The 21,605-nt window shown below is 42.4% G+C and overlaps 3 protein-coding genes across 5 annotated transcripts; 2 read left to right on the forward strand and 1 right to left on the reverse strand.

Annotated features, from left to right (window-relative positions):
• Positions 1–1,471: 1,471 nt before the first annotated feature.
• On the reverse strand, positions 1,472–2,349 carry LOC134442536 (histone H3-like). Its single transcript, XM_063192653.1, has one exon. It carries the CDS (start codon positions 2,302–2,304, stop codon positions 1,894–1,896), a length of 411 nt encoding a protein of 136 aa, XP_063048723.1. The 5' UTR covers positions 2,305–2,349; the 3' UTR covers positions 1,472–1,893.
• Positions 2,350–3,350: 1,001 nt separating this feature from the next.
• Positions 3,351–3,969, forward strand: LOC134455199 (histone H2A-like). Its single transcript, XM_063206227.1, has one exon. The coding sequence runs from the start codon at positions 3,562–3,564 to the stop codon at positions 3,937–3,939; it is 378 nt and encodes a 125-aa protein (XP_063062297.1). The 5' UTR covers positions 3,351–3,561; the 3' UTR covers positions 3,940–3,969.
• Positions 3,970–4,123: 154 nt separating this feature from the next.
• On the forward strand, positions 4,124–20,581 carry LOC134455104 (protein mono-ADP-ribosyltransferase PARP11-like). 3 transcript variants are annotated; one of them, XM_063206155.1, is made up of 10 exons: positions 4,124–4,839; positions 4,966–5,219; positions 6,753–6,892; positions 7,673–7,793; positions 8,997–9,072; positions 10,197–10,269; positions 10,962–11,089; positions 12,489–12,640; positions 18,833–19,004; positions 19,850–20,581. In XM_063206155.1, the coding sequence occupies exons 2-10, from the start codon at positions 5,210–5,212 to the stop codon at positions 19,998–20,000; spliced, it is 1,023 nt and encodes a 340-aa protein (XP_063062225.1). In that variant the 5' UTR covers positions 4,124–4,839; positions 4,966–5,209; the 3' UTR covers positions 20,001–20,581. The 3 variants fall into 3 exon arrangements, with proteins under 3 accessions (XP_063062225.1, XP_063062226.1, XP_063062232.1); XM_063206156.1 differs by lacking the exon at positions 4,124–4,839 and having other exon boundaries at positions 4,903–5,219; XM_063206162.1 differs by lacking the exons at positions 4,124–4,839; positions 4,966–5,219 and adding an exon at positions 5,401–5,510.
• Positions 20,582–21,605: the final 1,024 nt, after the last annotated feature.

Genomic DNA, 21,605 nt, shown 5'->3' on the forward strand with positions numbered 1-21,605 from the left:
AACAGACTAAGCTGGTTGGCAAAGACTGAGTGCAAGGGGTGATGGTCATTGTCCATTATAGAGTCCAATCTGCCCAATGTCCTCTTTTCAGCTGTGGTACTAAGAGCCTCCAGTTCTGTACCAACAACAGAGCATGCTTTCCTCACTAGCTTGTCCAGACGTCCAGCATCCCTCTTCCTAATGCTCCCGCCCCAGCATGCCACAGCATATGAAAGTACACTAGCCATGACAGACTGGTAAAACATCTGGAGGAGTCTGTTGCAGACATTCAATGATTTTAGCTTCCTCAGAAAGTAAAGCCTACTCTGTCCTTTCTTGTAGTGCATGTGAATTAACTGACCAGTCCAGTTTACTATCCAGATGTACCCCCAGATATTTGTAGGTGCAGACTGTCTCCACTGTCTCCCCCTCAATAGAGACAGACACAAGGGGTGGGGTTGTTCGCCGGAAATCAACCACCATTTCCTTTGTTTTGGTGGTGTTCACCTGCAACTGGTTGGTCCTACACCATCTAACAAAGTTCACCCCTGTACTCCCCCTCCTGCCCATCTTTAATACATCCAACAATGGCAGTGTCATCTGAGAATTTCTGCATGTGGCAGGTCACAGAATTGTAGCTAAAGTCAGTGTATATAGCGGAGTGAATAAGGCCAAAAATAGTTCACTTTGGTATGCAAGCATATAAATTGACACAGAGGGTCATTAGAATGTACCCTTTCAGCTAAGGGCGTTGGCCACGCAAAAATCCAAGATGGCGGCCATTTTTCAAGATGGCCACCCTGTTCACTTGTAAATAAGGCTAAGAATACTTAAATTAATGATACAATCATAAAATTAGGCACACATGTTCATTAGAATGCACTCTTTCACAAAAGTGCATTGGCCACTCAAAATCAAATATGACCACCCTGTTCACTTGTAAATAAGGCCAAGAATAGTTAAATGAATGATACAATCATACAATTAGGCACAAATGTTCATTAGAATGCACTCTTTCACAAAAGAGCATTGGCCACTCACCATTTTTCAAGATGGCCACCTCTCAACTGGTAAATAAGGCCAAGAAGTGTTAAATTAGGGATGCAATCATGCAATTTGGCACAAATGTTCACCTGAAAGCACTCTTTGATCTTTGATCAATGATTTAAGCCTAGGAGCCCAACTGAAACGTTCAATTTTCATAGCAATCAAGTGAATACATGTACATATCAAATGTCAGTGACAGCTTGGATGATCTACCTCTATAAGGCCATTACAAAATAAAATGTATGCTGGTTTGTGTTGTTCAGATATGTATATCACAAGTCCTAAGTGTACTATGGAATGATGGGGGCCTTTATGCTTAGGAAATTATGAATAATCAATATGCAATACACCATCCATACAGTATATTGACAAATACTTTATGTTTTAAAAAAGCAAAATGGTAACATGTCTGTTTTCTGTTCTACTTTGGCCTTTAACCTAGATGATAGTGGCTACCTAACCACTTGGTTTATTGATTGCTCATTATTTTTCATGTGTGGGTGTGGTCCATGTCAGCCTGGCTTCCCTCTCTCACACACTCAAGTCTTTCAAATACATGTGGAAATCCCAACACCGAAAGTTGTGTATGGTATATAGGCCTACTTCAAATTATATTCTAATATAGCTAAGCATCACATTTCTGTTAAAAGTCTAGTTTCATGACTGGGTTATGGAAGGCGCAGTGCAAATACATGTTGTGACAAAAGTGGAGTTGATGACACCCATAGCAGTTAGTGAAAGTGAACTTAGTGCCACGTCAATACCCCAATATCATTATGAACGTTTCATGTACTTGGTGAATGCGCTTTTGCAGATTTGGGTGGCTCTTAAAAGAGCCTTTGATGTATAACTCTGCTGAGTCAAGCTTTAAGCACGCTCCCCACGGATGCGGCGGGCCAGCTGGATGTCCTTGGGCATGATGGTAACCCTCTTGGCGTGGATGGCGCATAGGTTGGTGTCCTCGAACAGGCCGACCAGGTAAGCCTCACTGGCCTCCTGAAGAGCCATGACGGCGGAGCTCTGGAAGCGCAGGTCGGTCTTGAAGTCCTGGGCGATTTCCCTGACCAGACGCTGGAAGGGCAACTTGCGGATCAAGAGCTCGGTGGACTTCTGGAAGCGACGGATCTCCCTCAGCGCCACGGTCCCAGGCCTGTAGCGATGGGGCTTCTTCACGCCGCCGGTGGCCGGCGCGCTCTTGCGTGCAGCCTTGGTGGCCAACTGCTTCCTTGGGGCTTTGCCGCCAGTGGACTTACGGGCAGTCTGCTTGGTTCTTGCCATTGTTTATGGAGTAGATAGGATAAGGTCAGTGAATTATGATTTATGATAGAGAATAGCGCAAGTGGCTATTTATACATTCGAGCCAATATGACCCTTCCGTGATTGGCTGAGATTCCCGGTTGTGCTGAAAGATCATTGGATGTAACGGTAGGGACACATACACGCGAATTGGCGAACTTTGCCATTATGAGAGAGGCGAAGGCAGGGGAAAGCAAGCGAACAGCAGGGAAGCGAAGCGAAATTATTAAAGAAAGTTTAATGTTAACGTTTGTCGTTTAATTCGCTCCTCTGCAGAGTAGAGTTCAGATTTATCGTCACTCTCATTAAAAAGGGCCAGCTATATATTTTTAAGTTATATTATATATAATGTGTATGTATATATATATATATATATATATATATATATATATATATATATATACACATACGAAAACTAAAGGTTTAACAGTTAATGGCGTCACCTATGTTTGAATGACAAAAACTGGCAGAGTTACATGTGTTTTGGGAGCAGTTCTAAATTGCCCGCCACCGGGCACTACAGAGGGTTAAAAGATTGCACATTCCAGTCCCAATCCAAACTAGTACTACTAGTAGTAGTAGGTCGCATTGAGCCGTGATTTAAAATGTCAATAAATAGTGGAAGTCCATTTCTCTTTTGTGCCGCTGTTCCAAAACACAGCCATTTTAACTCAACATAATCTTTGTGTAATAACATGATATTGTGTCAACGTAAACGTAACATATGACAGAGTAATAGCTATTGTGGCTCTTTACCTGGTATCAAAACACCTCGCTGAAGTCAGCTAAACCGCGGCTGCCATGATTGTAGAACGTCAGGAACAGCATCTGAAATATCCTGTGTTCAATCAGGTCCGCTACAGAAAGGCGGTTATTTTCCAAATTATTTCTAAACCGTATCTCAGCTTTCAATCTACCGGTATATTACACAAAGATGTGGAAATTATGTGTTGTGGGCTTACATATCACAATGTTCTAGCTAGCAAGTTCCACACAATGTGTTGTTGAGTTACTGTTTATTCGGTCGATTATTCATAATTTCACATCACGATCTCACTGCTGTAACTGGGCGCGGTTTTGCAACCATGAGGTATGGGGTAATCTGATTGGCTCTCATGTCTTGGAATTTGGCGGTAGAAAAATCATGGACGGGTATAAATACAACTCTTCAAGCAACATAGTCATTACGCATTAACTACAGTTTCTCTTTGAACTTTCAGTGAAATTATAATTATTACCATGAGCGGAAGAGGCAAGACCGGAGGGAAGGCCAGGTCCAAGGCAAAGACCCGTTCTTCCAGAGCCGGACTCCAGTTCCCCGTAGGCCGTGTCCACAGGTTGCTCCGCAAGGGCAATTACGGTGAGCGCATTGGGGCCGGTGCTCCCGTGTACTTGGCCGCCGTGCTTGAGTACCTGACCGCGGAGATCCTGGAGTTGGCTGGCAACGCTGCCCGAGACAACAAGAAGACTCGCATCATCCCCCGCCATCTGCAGCTGGCTGTCCGTAACGACGAGGAGTTGAGCAAACTGCTCGGCGGAGTGACCATCGCTCAGGGAGGCGTGCTGCCCAACATTCACGCCGTGCTTCTGCCCAAGAAGACCGCCAAGGCCCATTAATTTCAGCCCTCAACACTTAACAACGGCTCTTTTAAGAGCCATCCACAGGGTCATTTAAAAGCTATAATTGCGCCTTCTTGGCAGCCTCCCACCGTATAACTGCTACACAAGTCATGTAATTTTTGATTGGAATATTGTTTTCTCACATATGTGATTGGATCGATCCGTAAAATGCCATGCAGATTAGTAATTCAAGTTCAGGTAACCAGCAAAGTCGTGATTCTGATCATGTATTTACGCAGGGAGATAACCACGATCTTGGATGTGTGAGGTGGAAAAGGTCAATCTACACATCTAATGTGTGTGTACAGTCAGTGAAACTCCGGTACAGCATTCATTCCGTTGTTTAGTTCCATCAGTACCGCGCTGAGTGACATCCGAGTGCACCAATCACCATCGCCAGCCACATACACGCATGCCCCGTTCAGAGCCCGGTCTTTGTTTTTGTGCGAGCTCTGCAGAAAGATTTCCGCGTCTTGTTCCGCGACTGATTTTCAGTGTACGCTAGACCGTTTTTGAACTATAAAAACATGTCTCGCTGATGTCAAGCTGTAGAAACGGTTGTCTACTGTCCTGTCAGTGCTAGCTTGCTCAACAAACCTCGCGGTCACATCTCCCATGGATTGGATCCTAGACATGTACCGAGTTGCCCATGGACACAGGCACCATCGCTAACTCTTCTAGCCATTTCCTGTTTATATATTGTGGAGTTAAGAGGCTTGTTGGTTCTAGTTTGGCCAGTTCACCTATTATATTTTCTTCTTACGTTTCCCTTCCCATTAGAGCGAGATGGCAAAGCGCTCATATTGATAATGCCCAGCGATTCAATGCCACTTGTGTTTACTGTGTTTTAACCAACGTCGGTTCTGTGAGAGCTGACATCGCATGCAACGTCAAAAGGTATAGAGTATAGCCTACAGTAAGAATTACAACTCTGGAAACCTCGAAAATAAAATATTGTCTGTATATTAATAACTTAGTGTAACCAAATGGTTGTTGTACACCCATCCCCCTCTCTCCTCACAGAAAATCAGTCGAATCGGGGACATTTGAATCAGATTGTTTGCTATAGCTGTAAACGGCCACCGTAATAACAGTGAACAGAAGATGCCGGGTGGAGTTCGTGGGAAACGAGAATGATCATCAGGGGAATCGAAAGGGAAACGGATCACCCGTGGCTGCTGCCTCACCATCACCCGGCTTCTTTTAGGTCGGCGAAAGACCCGAAGGAGGAGGTTCGATTGTCCACCTGTCCCCCTATCCATCGCCAATGGCGCTCGGTAAGTGTGCAAGACTGCAAACATTTTCTGTCATCTAGCGTCATTTCTGGAGAAGAGTCTTCTACGCAGGGCAGTCTTGCACCTGGCCTGGGTGATGCCAAACCACTTCATTCTGTTGCGGTGTTAGCAAGTTTGGGTCTGTTGTGACGTCTGTGGCTGACTTTTATTGCATAAGCTGTAGAATGTTCTCAAAGAATAATAAAAAGATGGTCAGACAGAAAGCATAACGCAGACTTCATAGGGGGGAGGAAGAAGCATTTCACTTCTAGACAGGTGCAACCCTACAACCAGGTCGGTCTAAAGACAGGCGCCCGTCTATTATCAACAACAGACTTAAGTCTTGTTTCTGAGATTGAAAAAGTCGCTTGTGCCTGCTGTGTGTCAGAAGTGAGCATCTCCCATGTTTTCAGCTCGTATTGCTGCTTGGTTACATGGACGCCGGCTGACACGTCACTCCGTCTGGCTTCCTGGCCATGAATGATTGTTTGGTTTTTTGCTCATATTGTTCTAGTGGTGTATTCAATAGTCTAGTTATAATAACGTGTCTATTACTATAGACTGCATTCTTTACTCCAGTTTCCACCATTGTATTGGTTTGTTTGTAGCAGTATTGCAGGTGAAGGTGATTGACCAAACAGAGAAGCAATGGCAGTAGATAAAGGACAGTTTGACCCACTAATTGAGTGTGTGTTTGTGTGTGTGTGTGAGGGGGGGGGGCGGTAATTAACCAGTGCTCTACCCCATCCTCCTCCATGACTGAGGTACCCTGAGCATCATACCAGCATGCCGCCACACTGCTCCCTTTGGAGCGCTGTTTGGAGGGGCCCCTTTGCATGGGTGAGGCAGAAATGCAGTGTCGTTGTGTGCAGTGTGCACTTGTGTTGGGAGTGTTGTGCCACACAATGACGATGGTATTTTCATTGGTGGGATTTCTCTGTCTCGCCACCCAAGAACCATGATGAAATAACTATGCTTAAGTAACTAATCAAACGGTATAAGCTTACTAATAGTAGTCATATTGTTGTTACAGATGTGTTGGGGTGCATGTGGGAAAGTCAGAGACTGTTAATGATTATTATTAATGATACATTAATGATACATGCTGGGGGAGTGTGAGGTTATTATAAATGTTTAAATATACATAGGTTTCCCGTTTACACGCTGTGAGGAGGGGAAAGATGCTAAGCAGCCAACCACTTGAGCGCATTTTTTTGAGTGGCAGCAGTTTCCACCAATGAGAGGTTGAAGACTGCGCAGCCAGGGATTGGTTGCAAACGGGAAACCCATGTATAGCCTGATAATGTTGCCATTGCAGGCATGTTGGGGGGAGGGGGTGTGTGAGAAGCGGACGAGAGTGTGTGTGTGGAGGTGTGTGTGTGTGTGTGTGTGTATGTGTTAATAATAATACCAATAATGTTTTGCTGTTGCTGTTGGGGCGCATGTGTGTGCGTGTGTGTGAGACGGAGGAGAATGTGTGTGTGTGTGTGTGTGTGTGTATGTGTGTTGATCATAATAATATTACTGTCATTGCAGGCATGTTGGGGGGCGTGTGTGAGCGTGTGCGTGTGTGTGAGGCGGAGGAGAGTGTGTGTGATGTGGAGGAGATGGACACGTCGGAGCCGGAGTGGGCGTGGTCATACATGGCGGAGTGCGGACACTGGCACCTCTTTGGGGTAAGAAGCCCTGCGTGTGTCAGTCCAGCCCTTTGTGTGTCTGTGTCTGTGTCTGTACATGTGCGTGTGTGTGTGATAGATTCACTCACCCCTATACTTTTGGACACTTAGCTTATCATCAACTCTCAAATCTCTTCGAGTCTGACCTCGAGCATAACGATGAACGTTTCCAAAACGGCATGGTTGACCCGCCTCGCTTGGTTTACTGGTCGAGGCTGTGCCGAAACCAAACCTTTTCTTAGTCCCAATAGAATGTCTCTGCTTAAACCATCAGTTAGGTCAGGAAGGGTGTCGCACCAATTACTCCAGGCCTTGTGGGTGCGTGGGTTCTGGGTATTGTAGAACACAGGAGGAAGAAGAGAACTCGCACACCAAGAGTTGCAGATGCAGGAAAGGTGTTTTAATACATCAACTTAAACAAAAAATAAAATAAAGTGCCAAGTGGGGGAGCAAACATTTCGTTCCTCAGACCTTCATCAGTGCAAAAAAAAGGGGGAAAAAAGGCTTAAACCATGTCACTGCCTTGAACACGCCTCTACCCAGGGCACTGCTTCCTGATTACGAGTTCCCGATTTTTCCCGAGATTAGAAACGAACAGTTACATTGGCCTGACGTTACTAGGAGGGTGTGTCCTGACTAGTGGACACTTGTTTAGTGTGCCAGTGTACCGGTACTGTATTTGTGTGTGAGGGTGACTGGTGAAAGGGTACCACTTTAATGTACTTGTGTGTGTGTGTGTGTTTATGACTGTAATGCATACGTGTACTTGTGTGCTTGCAGAGTGACCCGTTCAGTGGGACCTCGGTCAGCAGTCGGATGATTGAGGAGAACTACCAGAGGAATCGTCAAGGTTACATGGAGTTCCGCACCCCGAAGCATGCCTACAGGATAGACTTTGCAGGTCTGCTGCCCCCTTTCACCTCTCACCCTCTCACCCCTAACCATGGTTACATGAAGGTAGATGCTAGATCATATCACCTCTCATCGCCTCAACTTCTCACCCCCCTTAAAGTACACTGTTTAAGAAAGGTTTTTTTTGTTTGTTTATTTCCAGAATTCATGCTACCCATTCACTAATGTTACCTTTTTCATGAATACCACCACCATCAAATTCTAAGTATTCATTATGACTGGAAAAAATGAATTTTTCATACATGAAAAGGGCCATACTGGAAAATATTAGTTTATTACTTAGTAAACTTTCATGAAAAGATCAAATTTGGCAATAGGCAGCCCAGTTTCAATGAGCAGCATAGCCTCATACCGCACCCCTCTCCCTCTCACCCTTAAACATAGTTACATGACCACCACCCCCCCCCCCCCCCCCCCAAAAAAAACCCACACACATTAGCACACCCACAGGATTGACTTTGCAGGTCGGCTGCCCTCGCACCCTCTCCATGGCTTGCTTGCTCATTTTGGCTGGCGGTTTTAGGAGTTGTACTTTTGTGAGATATTGAATTAAAATTTTGTCATTTACTGGGGCAATTGCACCTGTGAGGGGACAGCACCATCATCAAACCCCGCCCCTGACTGACAACATCACGAAACGTGCCAATTAGTGCTATTAACATGTTATTTCTATGCAGTTACCTAGCTATTGCAGTAATGACATGGCATTAGCGGCGACATTAGTTCATTTTATTTTTTTAATACTAAAGGCGGTGTTGGCAGGGTCATGATGTAGTCAAGGGGGCATTTGCTCAAAAAGGTTGAGATCTAATAATTAACTTTCAGAGTGAGGAGTCCGCACACTTAAAATCCTTAAAAAAATACATGATTATTATTATTATTATTATTATTATTTTATTATTTCATGGCTGGATTACATTTCGACTCCAACTGACTTTGCGGACTCTTCAGTCTGAAAACTACAGTCAGCCTTTGTCCTGCACCTTTTCCTGGCATGTGCACAATCTTCACCTTCAACCACGGGTTATATAAATCGTCTCTGCTTAAACCAATCCATGCATCGCCATAGCCTAACCTTGGTCTGTTTCTGTGTGTGTGTGTGTGTGTGTGTGTGTGTGTGTGTGTGTGTGTGTGTGTGTGTGTGTGTGTGTGTGTGTGTGTGTGTGCGCGTGTTTGTACATTTTGTTGACAGGTATGAGGCAGATTAACCTGTCTACAGGCAAACAGCGGGAGGTGAAGAGAGCTGTGCAGACCGTGAGCAGCTACAGGTGACTAGTTTGCAATACAACATCTGATAGAGATGAAAGTCCCAAGTCTATTAGACCTGTTTCATTTGGGGGGCGCACATTTCAATGTTTTCTAAACGGTTTGATCAGATGTTGAGTGGATAAGGCAGAGAGGGAAACGGGTATATGGGAAAAGGAGTACAGATATTGTTTGATTCTCCAGTTGTGAATCGATTTTGCAATTTTCTGTTCTCCATTGGAAAGGAGATGATCTGCCGTTTCATAGGAAATACACTTTAAAATCCGGCAAAAATAAATAGCTTATAGACTACTATTACCATTAATGCTGCTCCTACTACTACTACTGTTAATGCTACCACCACTACCACTACTACTACTACTGATGTTGTTAATGCTACCACCACCAGCACTACTACTACTACTACTATTTGTTCTTCCGCTTCTACTACTATTGCTACTCCTACTATTACCAGAGATTCTTTAAGTATATACTACTCTCTACTCTCTCTGCTAGTACTACTACTGCTGCTGTTACTATGCCTACTGTTATAAATACTGCTCCTACTGCTACTGGCACCACCACTGCTTCTATTACCAATACGAAATGATGCTGTTATTACTGCTGCAACAGCTGTTACTACTTTTATTTCACAACTCCTACCAGCTACTGACTGTCCTCCAGTGCTGTTGTTGTTGTTGTGGATGATGTTGTTATTTTTATTACCTTTGCCAAGGTGGTTATGTTTTCAGTCACGTTGGTCTGTCTGTCTGTCTGTCTGTCTGTCCGTCTGTCTGTCTGTCAGCAGGATTTACTCACAATTATGCACGGATTTTGATGAAATTCTGTGGAGTTGTTGGAAATGACAAAAGGAACAAGTGACTAAATTTTGGTGGTGCTCTGGGTCACGATCCGGATCCAGGAATTTTTTAAAACATTAAAACATTCTTCTTCATTCTTCACCAGGGCGAATTTTGACATTCCAGTTTCTAACTCCACACAAAAAAAGAGGGTGTACTGATAGTCAAATGTTCAATCAAACAGCTCCCTTGGCACAGGTCTGCACTCTCAGAGTGCATTTCTAGTTGTTGTTATTGCTGTTGTTGTTGCTGTGTTTGTTGATGCTATTGATGTTGTCTGCGTTCAGGTCCACCTGTGACAGTCCTGCAGTGTCTCTACCCGGCCACTGGGAGGCAGTCAACTCTGACGAGTCATACCAGGTACACACACCTAAACACCCACAGGCGTGCGCGCACTCACACACACACACACACACACACACACACACATACACACACACTGTGGCTTACACACTCTTAGCCGTACCAGGCACACTTACAGAGCACAACATTCAACACACACACACACAAACACACACACACACTTATCTTTTTTTTTCAATCGGTGTGTTTGACTATATGTATAGTCTCCATATTTCTTCTCTCTCTCTCTCTCTCTCTCTCACACACACACACACCATATATGCCATCCTGAAAAAAATCCCTTTTCTTCTCTCTCCTCTGTTTGCCCATCTAGTTGCAGCTGCCCCAGGACTCCCAAAGATTAGAGACTCAGAAAGATTTTTTTTTCCCTACTGTGTTTGTTTTTCTAAAACCTCCTTATCTTCTCTCTCTCTCTCTCTCTCTCTCTCTCTCTCTCTCTCTCTCTCTCTCTCTCTCACTCACACACACACACACACGCGCACCATATGCACCATTTTGCACATTGTCTTTCTTTCCTCTCCTCTGTTCCATTGGCCCAGGACTCTCATGAGTTCAGGGAGGTCCACAGTCTCTACTGGCAAACACACACACACACACACACACACACACACACACACACACACACACACCATCCTGTGTATTTTTTTTTATTCTTTTTTATTTTAATGTATCTTCTTTCTTTCCTCCAGCTGGTTCCGTTGGCCCAGGATTCTCATGAGTTCCGTGAGGTCCACAGCCTCTACAGCAGAACCATGAGCAACCCCATACGGGCCATCTTACGCATCCAGAACCCAGACCTCTGGGAGTTCTTCTGCAGGTTAGTAGTATGTCACACACACACACACACACACACACACACACACACACACACACACACACACACACACACACACACACACACACACACACACACACACATACACATTTTATGTAGATAGAAAGTACCACATTTCAACTTATTTGATGTCTTTCTTTTTTTTCCTGAAGAAAACTGTGATTTTATTACAATATTCTAAAAATGTGAATTTGTGAAATTGTGGAGGGTTTTTTGGAGCTGGAAGGCCAAAATAGGAAAACAAAATAATTAAATGAATGATTGGAATAGTTAAAAATGTGGGCAATGCATCTACAATCCATGAAAGTTCAACATTATTTGATGGAATTATGGAAATAAATCAACGTTTTCATGATATTCCAATAATATGGCCAGGATCTGAATACAGCGTTGTTTGTATGACCGTATCTGCGAGGCAAAGAGTATACACACATATGTTAGTCTACGGCATCTGTATGTGTTTTCTTGTTTCTACTATAATAGAAATATTTTTTTACTTTGATGACAAATATCCCAGAAGATGTGATGTTTCACATCCTGATGGCAGGCGAGATAGCATCAGCTTTGAGCATCATCCCTGTGTAGGATATTTGCACATCAACAATTAATGAATAAATGAATAAAAATGCCTTCCACCTCTAAGAAAACATGTGCCGTCTTCATATAGTTCTGGGCCTTGCATTTGTGCAGCATGTTTATTGTGCTCAGCGTCTCTGGTCAATAAAGCAAATAATATCAAACATCACATCAGTTAGTACCTTCCTGTCTGCTCTGCATGGGCTACAGAAAGCTGAGTGAAATATTACCACATATTATATTGTATTATATTATATTATATTATATTGTATTATATTATATTATATTATATTATATTATATTATATTATATTATATAAGGCCTATCATTATATGATAGCCAATCATATAACACTACAGCTGTCTTGAAAACACTAGCCAAAATGGCCGGTGAGCAAAAAGAGTTAGTGTCAAGCACTGACGTCACACACACACACACACACACACACACACACACACACACACACACACACACACACACACGGCACCATGGCCCCTTTTGCAAGTTAGTAGTTCTTTCGGAACCCAACACAGTTCCCTTGATGGCAGGCCAGTAATTCTAGAACTAGCTAGATACAGAGCTCAGAACTCAATTCAGACACATGCGTGCACACACACACACACCCGCACACACACACCTGCACACTCATGGCATAATGTCCTCTCTCAGGATGTGTGGCTAGCTAAGTGGAATGAGGGCAGACAATAGTCGTGAGAGAGATCTTTCTCTCTCTCTCTCTCTCTCTCTCTCTCTCTCTATATATATATATATATATATCATGTGTTCTCCTCTCCTCCTTCTGTAGGAAGCGTGCTCAGTTGAGTCGGATGAGGAAGGGGGCGGATGTTTCGGAGCGGATGCTGTTCCACGGCACGGACGCCCATAACGTTCCCGCCATCTGCACCTTCAACTTCGACTGGAGGATAGCCGGCACACACGGCTGCGTCTACGGAAAAGGTAGGCGTGTGTGTGTGTGTGTGTGTGTGTGTGTGTGTGTGTGTGTGTGTGTGTGTGTGTGTGTGTGTGTGTGTGTGTGTGTGTGTGTGTGAGTGAGGGAGTGAGTGGAGAGAGAGAGAGAGAGAGAGAGAGAGAGAGACCACCCTGTGTGAGATTGTGCAAGTACAGGGTCTCTTCAGTCGTTTGAGCTCTTCAAGTAGCGCTATGTAACTTTTTCGAGTTAGTCATCCCATATAGTCCGGCAGCCAAAAGCCAAATATCAGCCGAACCCAGTTTCGTCTGATAAAGTTTTTTTCTTTGCAGTTTGTGGTTGCTTAAGGTGTACCTATTAAGATTCCAGACGATGCCCGGTGATATCCCTTGAGCATTTTCAGATATTGAGCCTTTTATGCTTGATGTGCTGCAGCCATAGATTACAACAGTGTTTGGCTCCCAATTCATGTTATGCTGACCAAATACCCTATACCATACTTATTTTGTGTTTGTTTACGTGGTAGGATGTGTATAAGAACAGGTGGTGAGGTATGGACATCAGTGGGGGTGGGGTCATGCATGTTTGGGGGCGGGGCATTCACCCAAAAAGCCTGATTGTCCAAGTCGGACAGACAAAGGCCAACATTTCGCCAAACGTGGCTTTATATCTCATAGTGGGTTGTTTGGTTTTGCTGTTTGTAGTTGTCCAACACTTACCCATCAGGATAAGAGTGGGTGATGTGCCAATTTCAGATATTAACCCTTTCATGTTGATTTCGCTGCAGCCATAGCCCGCAAGCTTTGACAGCTTCATAACTGCACTATGATTAACCATAGAGCATTCTGGGTGGTAGGCCTGCCACATCAAAGTGGAGAAAGTGTCCTCGTACCAAATAAATTTTAGATAATTACATAACTAGCTGTTTGTCAAGCAGAAATATGTAACATTTAGGCGAATATTGGTGGTGTCAGCTCAGACATACCCAGAAAGGATTACTAATTCAACGCAGAATTTCACCATTTCATACATTGCTATTTACTCTTCCTGTGCTGTTGTAACACAAAATAAAAATTGTAAGTAATAATTACATAATTTTTGGCTGATTATTTGTTTGCCTACAAAGTACATAATTTCAGTGGTGGTCGTATTAACATGGAAAGAGATTAAATTAAAAATGTAAATCCACAAAATTACATTGTAATTGACCTTTTACCATTGGGGGGGGTGTAAATACCAAATACCACAATAGCCCTGATTTTCTTATGCTACCACATGTTTGAAACACTGCTGTGTAATTTTTTTGAAAAAAATCTTCCGAACCTCCCCCCTAACCCAGAAATTACTTTTCCCACCCAAAAAGATGTGTTTTTCGCCTATTTTGCCAGTTTATCCACAGTTATCCCAGAACAACACATGAGTATGTTCATGATTTCCTGTTTAATAGTCAAATAGTCAAAATGTGTGATGCTATATCACAGTAGAACTTTGATATATAAGTACAATGTCAAGGTCATAATAGAGGTCAAAGGTTACAAAATATCGATTTTTAAGGGGAAAATATGTGCTTTTCAACTGCTGTTCCAGTACAAAGCACTAATTATTTACCATATTTGCAATTTTATGATCTTACATGTGGCATATCATATCACAGTTGTACTTTGAAATATGCAAGTTCAAATCAGATCTACAGTTGCTACTATGCTTAGAAAATTGTAATGTGGGTTTATTATTCAGGGTCAATACCCTCTTCCATCATAACTGAAGTTTCACATGTGAAGAAAAATTAACAACAACAGCATCAATGTTACCAATGGTGAATGTGCCTTTCTTGATGTTTTTTGGTTCATGCAAATTGCTCTTTTCCTCTTTGTAAGCATAGGCTTCAGTTGTGGATACCAGGCCCTCAAACAGACTTCTGACCAGTTGAGCAGAAACATGCACATCAGTACCCTACAAAACTGATTTTTCAGGGCTCTGGCAGTGCTTTCCCTGTGCCACCTGTCCCAAGGAAGGAGATGGTGATCCCGCTTCTACGTTTTAAAACCGTTCTAGTCTCCTATACGTCCCCTGGTGTAACGGCATATCTCTTGGCACCTCGTCCATGCTCTTAGTGGGTGATAGACACCAACTCCAGGGGTGGGACATTGAAAACATGCATGTGACCAAGAAACAGCCAGAAAGGATGGGAAAAGAGAGATAGACTGTGCCACAGCCTACAGGATAACTCTGTTTTGGGGCTTGTTTATATTACCGTTACCATTTCTACCCACTATTTGTTAAATTTGCACAACAGTAGTCAAATGGACTCACAGTGTTGCTTCCTGGACATGCTGATATCACAAAAGTGATCCACACACTGATCATTGTGACATAAAAGAGACAATGCGTTTACCCCTTTGCGCAGAGCCTATGTTTTCACCTTATTGTCCTCAAAATTGTAATGACTAAGTCTTAATCTCTTATCTAAGGCTCTCATATCAATGTTATGATGTAGTTGAGTCATTCCAGCAAAGTCTGATTGGGTCTGAGCTGATCATGGAATGTAGGTGGGCGCATCTGTACAAAGAGGCTATATTCCATGATCAGTTCACATGACTTTCAAGTAATTTTGATTACTTTAACCCTCAATATAACCTAGAAATAAGATATTGCATTGTGTAAAATATTGATATACAACATAAGTAACCATTTAAGTGCCCTTAGTTAACTTTCTACACTGAAACATCAAAAATAGGCCTTTTAAACCATTTGCGTGACCTTTGACCTTAAGTAGGACTGACACTACACATTTTGCTGCTCACTTCCAGTATGGCATAGTACATGAAATACCCTTCAAATAGCCCAGCATGAACATATTTCTATTCTGCACTCCATAAAAGATGGGGAACCATGGACAAATGGCAGAAAATAGGCATTTAAGACCATATTAATGACCTTTGACCTTGAATATGATCTTGACATTTGACTTTTTTTTTTGCTCAAAGTACACCTCCAGCATGGCATGCCACATGAAATGCCATTAGATGATCCAGCATGGACATATTTTCATTTTCATATTTGGGGTGAAAATGATTTTGATTTTTTAAAATGTTTAAATCAATGTATTCCTAAGACATGGTAGTATTAGAAAATCTGGGCTAAAGTTGAATCTGAACATTTTCATCAAATAACACCCCTCCCAGCCCATGCCATATCAGGGTGTGGCACTGCGGCATCCTATTTTGTTATTGGTAAAGGCTTTGTTATCAAGACCCTAAAAGCTGGATATCACTTGACATCAATTGGTAATGTGCTGGCACCATTCCAACAACTTTCCAGTGAGGCCACTAACTTTGTGTCGGCATGTTATGGCATTCCAGACAGTATCAGCATGTCACATACAAGGTTGGTGGTATGGGGGGAAAAGAATGGGAAAGGTCATTTATCTTCGCCTAACCTGGCTGCTCTTCCACCAACAACAGAGGCATTTCTTGAGAATGTGAAAAGGGCTCATTTTCAAGCAATATTGTGGAGGACATTGGTTCACACTCCACCTGAACTATCTCCTGAAGCATTTGGATGGAGGAAAGACCCATGCAACAAAGCACTGATACCAATAAGTGTTCCAGAAAATGTCAAAGTGGCACCAGACTACATTTTACAGATGATCAAATGTGGTTGCAAGAGTTAAAGCCCCTGCAATTCCAAGAAATGTAGCTGTGCTGTAAACAGTGTGCCTTGCACCATTTTCTGTGCATGTTTTCGGCTGGGATGCTGCCGAACCAATGTTGTGTGAGCTTTACTGTGTGTGTGTGTGTGTGTGTGTGTGTGTGCGTGTGCGTGTGCGTGTAGTGTATATAATGTAGGCTATAGGTGTTTTAGGTGTTAAGGACTCTGTATGTTGTATAGGTGTAGACAGGTCTTTCTGTGCGAATTTAAATGCATGTACATGTCTTATTTGATGGCTTTATGGACTTTTAAGTGATCATTTAATACCAGTCAGGATACACTGGATTGACTTATTTTTTTGACTCAACAGTATATATAATGTATAGCTGTTTTCCTATGTTTAGACCTCTCTCTCTCTCTCTCTCTCTCTCTCTCTCTCTCTCTCTCTCTCTCTCTCTGAGCGTGCGGCACTGTATGTTGCAGTGTATATAGGTCTTTCTGTGTACATTTAAATGCATGTACAGATCTTATTTGATGGCTTTATGGATTTAAGTGATCATTCAATACCAGTCTGGATACACTGGATGTATGTAATTTCTTTACTCATCCTTTGGAACAGCCAACGACTGCTCACCAGTTACCCCCACACTCTGTTGTTCTTTTTATCTTATTATTTTTTTATTTTTATTTTTTTGGGGGGGGGGGGTTCTTTTATGTTGCCTATTTGTGGTAGGCTACCTACCGACGATGTTGTCATGTATGTTGTCATGATGTGATGTTATGCAGGATCTCATAATGCACAATCCGTTCCATACTTTACAGTCTTATTCTAAGCAATGTTGTGAATGTTTTTACTGGCATTTCTTGATTTGTCATTCATGACCTGATTTATATAACTAAATGCATAAAAATAGTCCGAAATCGCATTTTTTAAGGTTATTAGCAGTATTTTCTCTGTACCCGGATAACAAAAGGAGATAGCCAAAATTAACCACAGTAAATATTCTTGTATGTACGATATTAACAAAATAAAAAAAGGAATTTTGAAGCTGGCATTTTCAGGTGGTCAGATTCATTGCATCAAAATATATGCAAATTAGTGCATATTTAATTAGATAATAGCCTAATTAGCATATTTAAACATAAAATATAGAAAACTTGCAATACATTTTTTTCTCAAATTCATACGAGTAATCATCTGATAAAGTTTCATATTGATATCTGCAAGTTAAAAAAAATACCCTATTCACCTACAGTGTCTCGCCTTATTTGTGGGATTGCTGTTATGAAAGGGTTAATTATTACCCCATATTGGGTTTGTTTCAATAAGGGCAGTGTTAAGGCAGTCCAATGTGAATGTTTTTCAGGTAATATAAGCAATTTGGTACATTTTGTAACATTATTCACAGTAATATTAGGTGTCTTTAGTTTTTTGTCATAATTTGCATTTATGGGACAATAAAGGCTCAAAATCTGGAAATGCTCAAGGGATATCACCGGGCATCGTCTGAAATCTTGAAGACTTGCCTAAAATCTATCAGATAAAGCAAAAAAAAAAACTTTATCAAAGAAATCTGGGTTCAACCCCACGGCTCCCGGACTAATATATGTAATGTAGGAATATAGAGATATATACTGTAAGTATGGCCACTAGCAAGACCATTAGCTTGTGTGCCCTAATCAGGAGACTTAAAGGGATACTGTGCAGGAAATGGTCAAAAAGGGTACTGCAACTATGCTGCTCATTGAAACTGGGCTGCCAATTGCGAAATTTGATCTTTACATGAACGTTTTCTAAGAAATAAACAAATATTTTCTAGTATGGTCCAAGTAGAGTCATTTTTGCAGCTAAAAATGGCTATTTCTGGAAATTCAAAATGGCGGACCATGGAGAAGATCCCCCTTTTCATGTATGAAAAGTGCAATTTTTCCAGTTCTAATGAATACTTGAGAATTCTAATGAGAATTTGATGGTGGTGGTAAGTATTCATGAAAAAGGTAACATTAGTGAATGGGCAGCATGAATTCTGGAAATGAATAACTTAAAATCTCACACAGTGTCCCTTTAAGAATATTCCTCTTTTGATACAAACTGAACACAGAGGCAGCAGAATGAGTTCAGACACACCAAGCCATTGTCAGGGTAATGGTATGCTACAAAAGTATCATGAAAGCCTCTGAAAGCACTCTGTAGCTTCTATCCAGATCACCCGACAAGGACAACCAATCAAAACTGACAAGACAATTTCCATAAAACTACTTTATACACACTTGGAGGGCAGAAACGCACCTTTCTCCGATGATATGACTGTTTAAGCTGTATCGTTGTAGTATCCTGAGTAAACTCTGAACATTATTGACAAACCTCTGCCTCCTTGTCTGTCTTCCACCTGCGAACACCATTCTTACAATATCTCATATCTCTCTCTGTCTGTCTGTCTCTCTCTCATCCCCCCATCCCCATTCAAATTCAAATGTTGCTTTATTAGTATGACTATTAAAATACAGTGTTGTTAAAGCATACAAATAACTCTCCCTCTCTCCCTCTCTCCTTCTCTCCCTCTCCACAGGTTCCTATTTTGCGCGTGATGCTAAGTACTCGAGTCGCTACTGCCGTATTCCCCAGTCCAGTTCTCCGTGCTACACGAAGGCCTTTGGCTCCCCCTGCGGGCCGGCCGCGGTAGAGCGGCCCTACTACTGCCTCTTCATGGCACGCGTCCTCGTAGGAGACTACACACTGGGGTGAAACTTTCACTCTTTACAACTATTTTCCTAACTATCTCTTTATACCTCACCGTTTTAGCCATCATTTCACTACAAGCTGTAATCTAGGTTACAGCTTTGTATGTGACAAATAAACTACTCTCGCTCTCTCTCTCTTTCTCTCTCTCTCTCTCTCTCTCTCTCTCTCTCTCTATACTTTTCTCTTAAACACCAGCTTTTTTTTAGTTTTGACATTTTTCTCTATATGTCTATCTGTCTATTTACTGTTTTATTATTTTGTTGTGTATTTTATTTGACCTGTCCTTGTGTTGCCACCTCTCCCAATTTGTTCCTGATTTTCCCAGGTTGTAATGATCTGTCCCAGAGAAAAATATGCACTGCTGGCTTCTAAAAGCAGACCTCTGTATCAAATGAATGGGATGTTTTCTTTAAAAAATGGTAATCTCGGCTCTGACGACGAAGTAGGAGTAGTGGCTGTCTTCTAACATGCATGAGCATGAGCCACAGCAAGCACGGTGAAAATAAATGTACTGATGTAATGAGAGCTACTTGGAGCTGTAGTCCGTTTCCAACAAGATTGGCGCAATTTCCATTTTTCTTAACAGGGCAACATTTTACACAAGACTTGTTTACACAGTTAGTAGTGCATCACATTGTTGAGGCTGAAACATGTGTCTGGTGTAGAAGTTTGGCTTCATATCTTTGTGGGATTAAAAAAAAAAAAACTTGTCTATGGGGATTTCAGTAGTATCGCCCTGGGGTTAGGAGCACAACCACTAGGATCGCTGTTTTCCACTGAACCTCCCTATAATAATAAAACTAATAATAATGGCGATGTTGATGTTGATGTTGATGTTTTACAGGTCCAATACGCTGGTGATGCCTCCAAGTAAAGACGGGACGTTTGCCAATCGCTTCGATAGCTGCGTGGACGACGTTCCAAACCCCAAGATCTTTGTGGTGTTCGACAGCAACCACGTGTACCCTGAATACCTCATCCACTTCTACCACTGACATCGTGTGTGTGTGTGTGTATGTGTGTGTGTGTGCGTGCGTGTACGTGTGTTCGTGTGTATGTGTGTGCAACCACATGTACCCCATTACCTCATCCACTTCTACCAATAACCGTGTGTGTGTGTTTGTGTGTGTGTGTGTGTGTGTGTGTGTGTGTGTGTGTCTGTTTGTGTGTTTGTGTGTGTGTGTGTGTGTGTGTGTGTGTGTGTGTGTGTGTGTGTGTGTGTGTGTGTGTGTGTGTGTGTATTGGTGGGTGTAGCGGTTTCAATATACTTGATTTAGTTGTATGAGTATGTGTGTGTGTGTGGTTGGGGTTGTGGTTGAGTGAATGGATTGGATCAAGCTGTTTCAACATGCTGCGCAAAAAAAGACTTCTGGACCATACGTGCCTGTTTATGACACTACAGTACACACGTGTACGCGCACACACACACACACACACACACACACACACACACACACACACACACACACACACACACACACACACAGGTTTACCCTGTGACAGAAGATGAACTTGCTGTCGGACTCATCATGTTGTTTTTTTATTATTATTATTTTTATTATTTCTAACCATGAGTCATGATTATGCATTATTAAAAAATTATTAAATAAAATATATTATGTATTTACTGCATGTCTTGGTGTTAAAGGAGAAATCTGATGTAAAATGGCTTGAATTGTGAATGGCTGGGCACATACCTGAACACCATTCGTACCTTGCATTGAGAAGTCCAGCGCTAGTTAGCTGATGCTAACATTTGGCTTTTGCTGTGGTTCACCAGGGCATAGAAGTAGCCATCGTTATAAATCTCTACTTTCCACCCATTTACGATGCTCAAAGTTGCCCAAAATTTCTGTAGAGTCGCGGGGTTGTTGACATGTAAAACGAGGCATAGGGAACTTTGGTAGCCCACAGTTTGCTTACAATGACATTCTTACAGGCTGCGCCAGGTTGGCTGATATAGCCAACGCCAGAGTCACTGGGTATTTCTCAAAACCTAGTGCGCGCACTTCCAAGTGTATTCAGTCTAATTAGTCACGCCCAGTGATTGGATACTCTTTATTAGTCACACCCAGTGATTAGATACTCTGTAGTAGAGTTCACCAGAGTATCCCATCACTGGGCGTGACTAATTACTGATACACTTGGAAGTGCACGCACTAGGTTTTGAGAAATGCCCACTGTGTCCAGTGTGTTCTCTCAATACTTTTCCGGGTGGTACTGCACTCTTGGGGCGCCAACGGGTGTGTGCAGACTCCATCGCATGAATGGGCTGCGCTCTCTCGACAGCGTGCTCTAGGTGAACTGCAGGCCTGGATTGACACACTGGACAGTCTCTAGTAAACTGACTGGCGTTGGCTATATCGGCCAATCTGGCCTGTAAGAATGGCCTTGTTTCTAAGCAAACTGTGGGCCACCAAAGTTCTCTCTGCCTCATTTTACATGTCAACAACCCTGCGACTTTGTTTTTAATATTTGGATGCATTTGTTTTGAATCTTTGGATGCAAAGCGGACAGGGTTTTGGTCAGAGAAAGCGAAAGTGAAAGCCCATTGGGAAACTCCCATTGTCATTGTGACACAGAACTACACAGCACACAAG

The sequence above is a fragment of the Engraulis encrasicolus genome, chromosome 1 (assembly GCF_034702125.1).
Source record: "Engraulis encrasicolus isolate BLACKSEA-1 chromosome 1, IST_EnEncr_1.0, whole genome shotgun sequence".
Lineage (NCBI taxonomy): Eukaryota > Metazoa > Chordata > Actinopteri > Clupeiformes > Engraulidae > Engraulis > Engraulis encrasicolus.

Excerpts from the sequence above, each read along its gene's own strand:
- LOC134442536 (XM_063192653.1), bottom strand. The coding sequence starts at position 2,304 with ATGGCAAGAACCAAGCAGACTGCCCGTAAGTCCACTGGCGGCAAAGCC.
- LOC134455199 (XM_063206227.1), top strand. The coding sequence starts at position 3,562 with ATGAGCGGAAGAGGCAAGACCGGAGGGAAGGCCAGGTCCAAGGCAAAG.
- LOC134455104 (XM_063206155.1), top strand. Across the intron at positions 7,794-8,996 it reads CTACAGGATAGACTTTGCAG|GTATGAGGCAGATTAACCTG; the intron begins GTCTGCTGCCCC and ends TTTTGTTGACAG. Across the intron at positions 12,641-18,832 it reads CGGCTGCGTCTACGGAAAAG|GTTCCTATTTTGCGCGTGAT; the intron begins GTAGGCGTGTGT and ends CCCTCTCCACAG.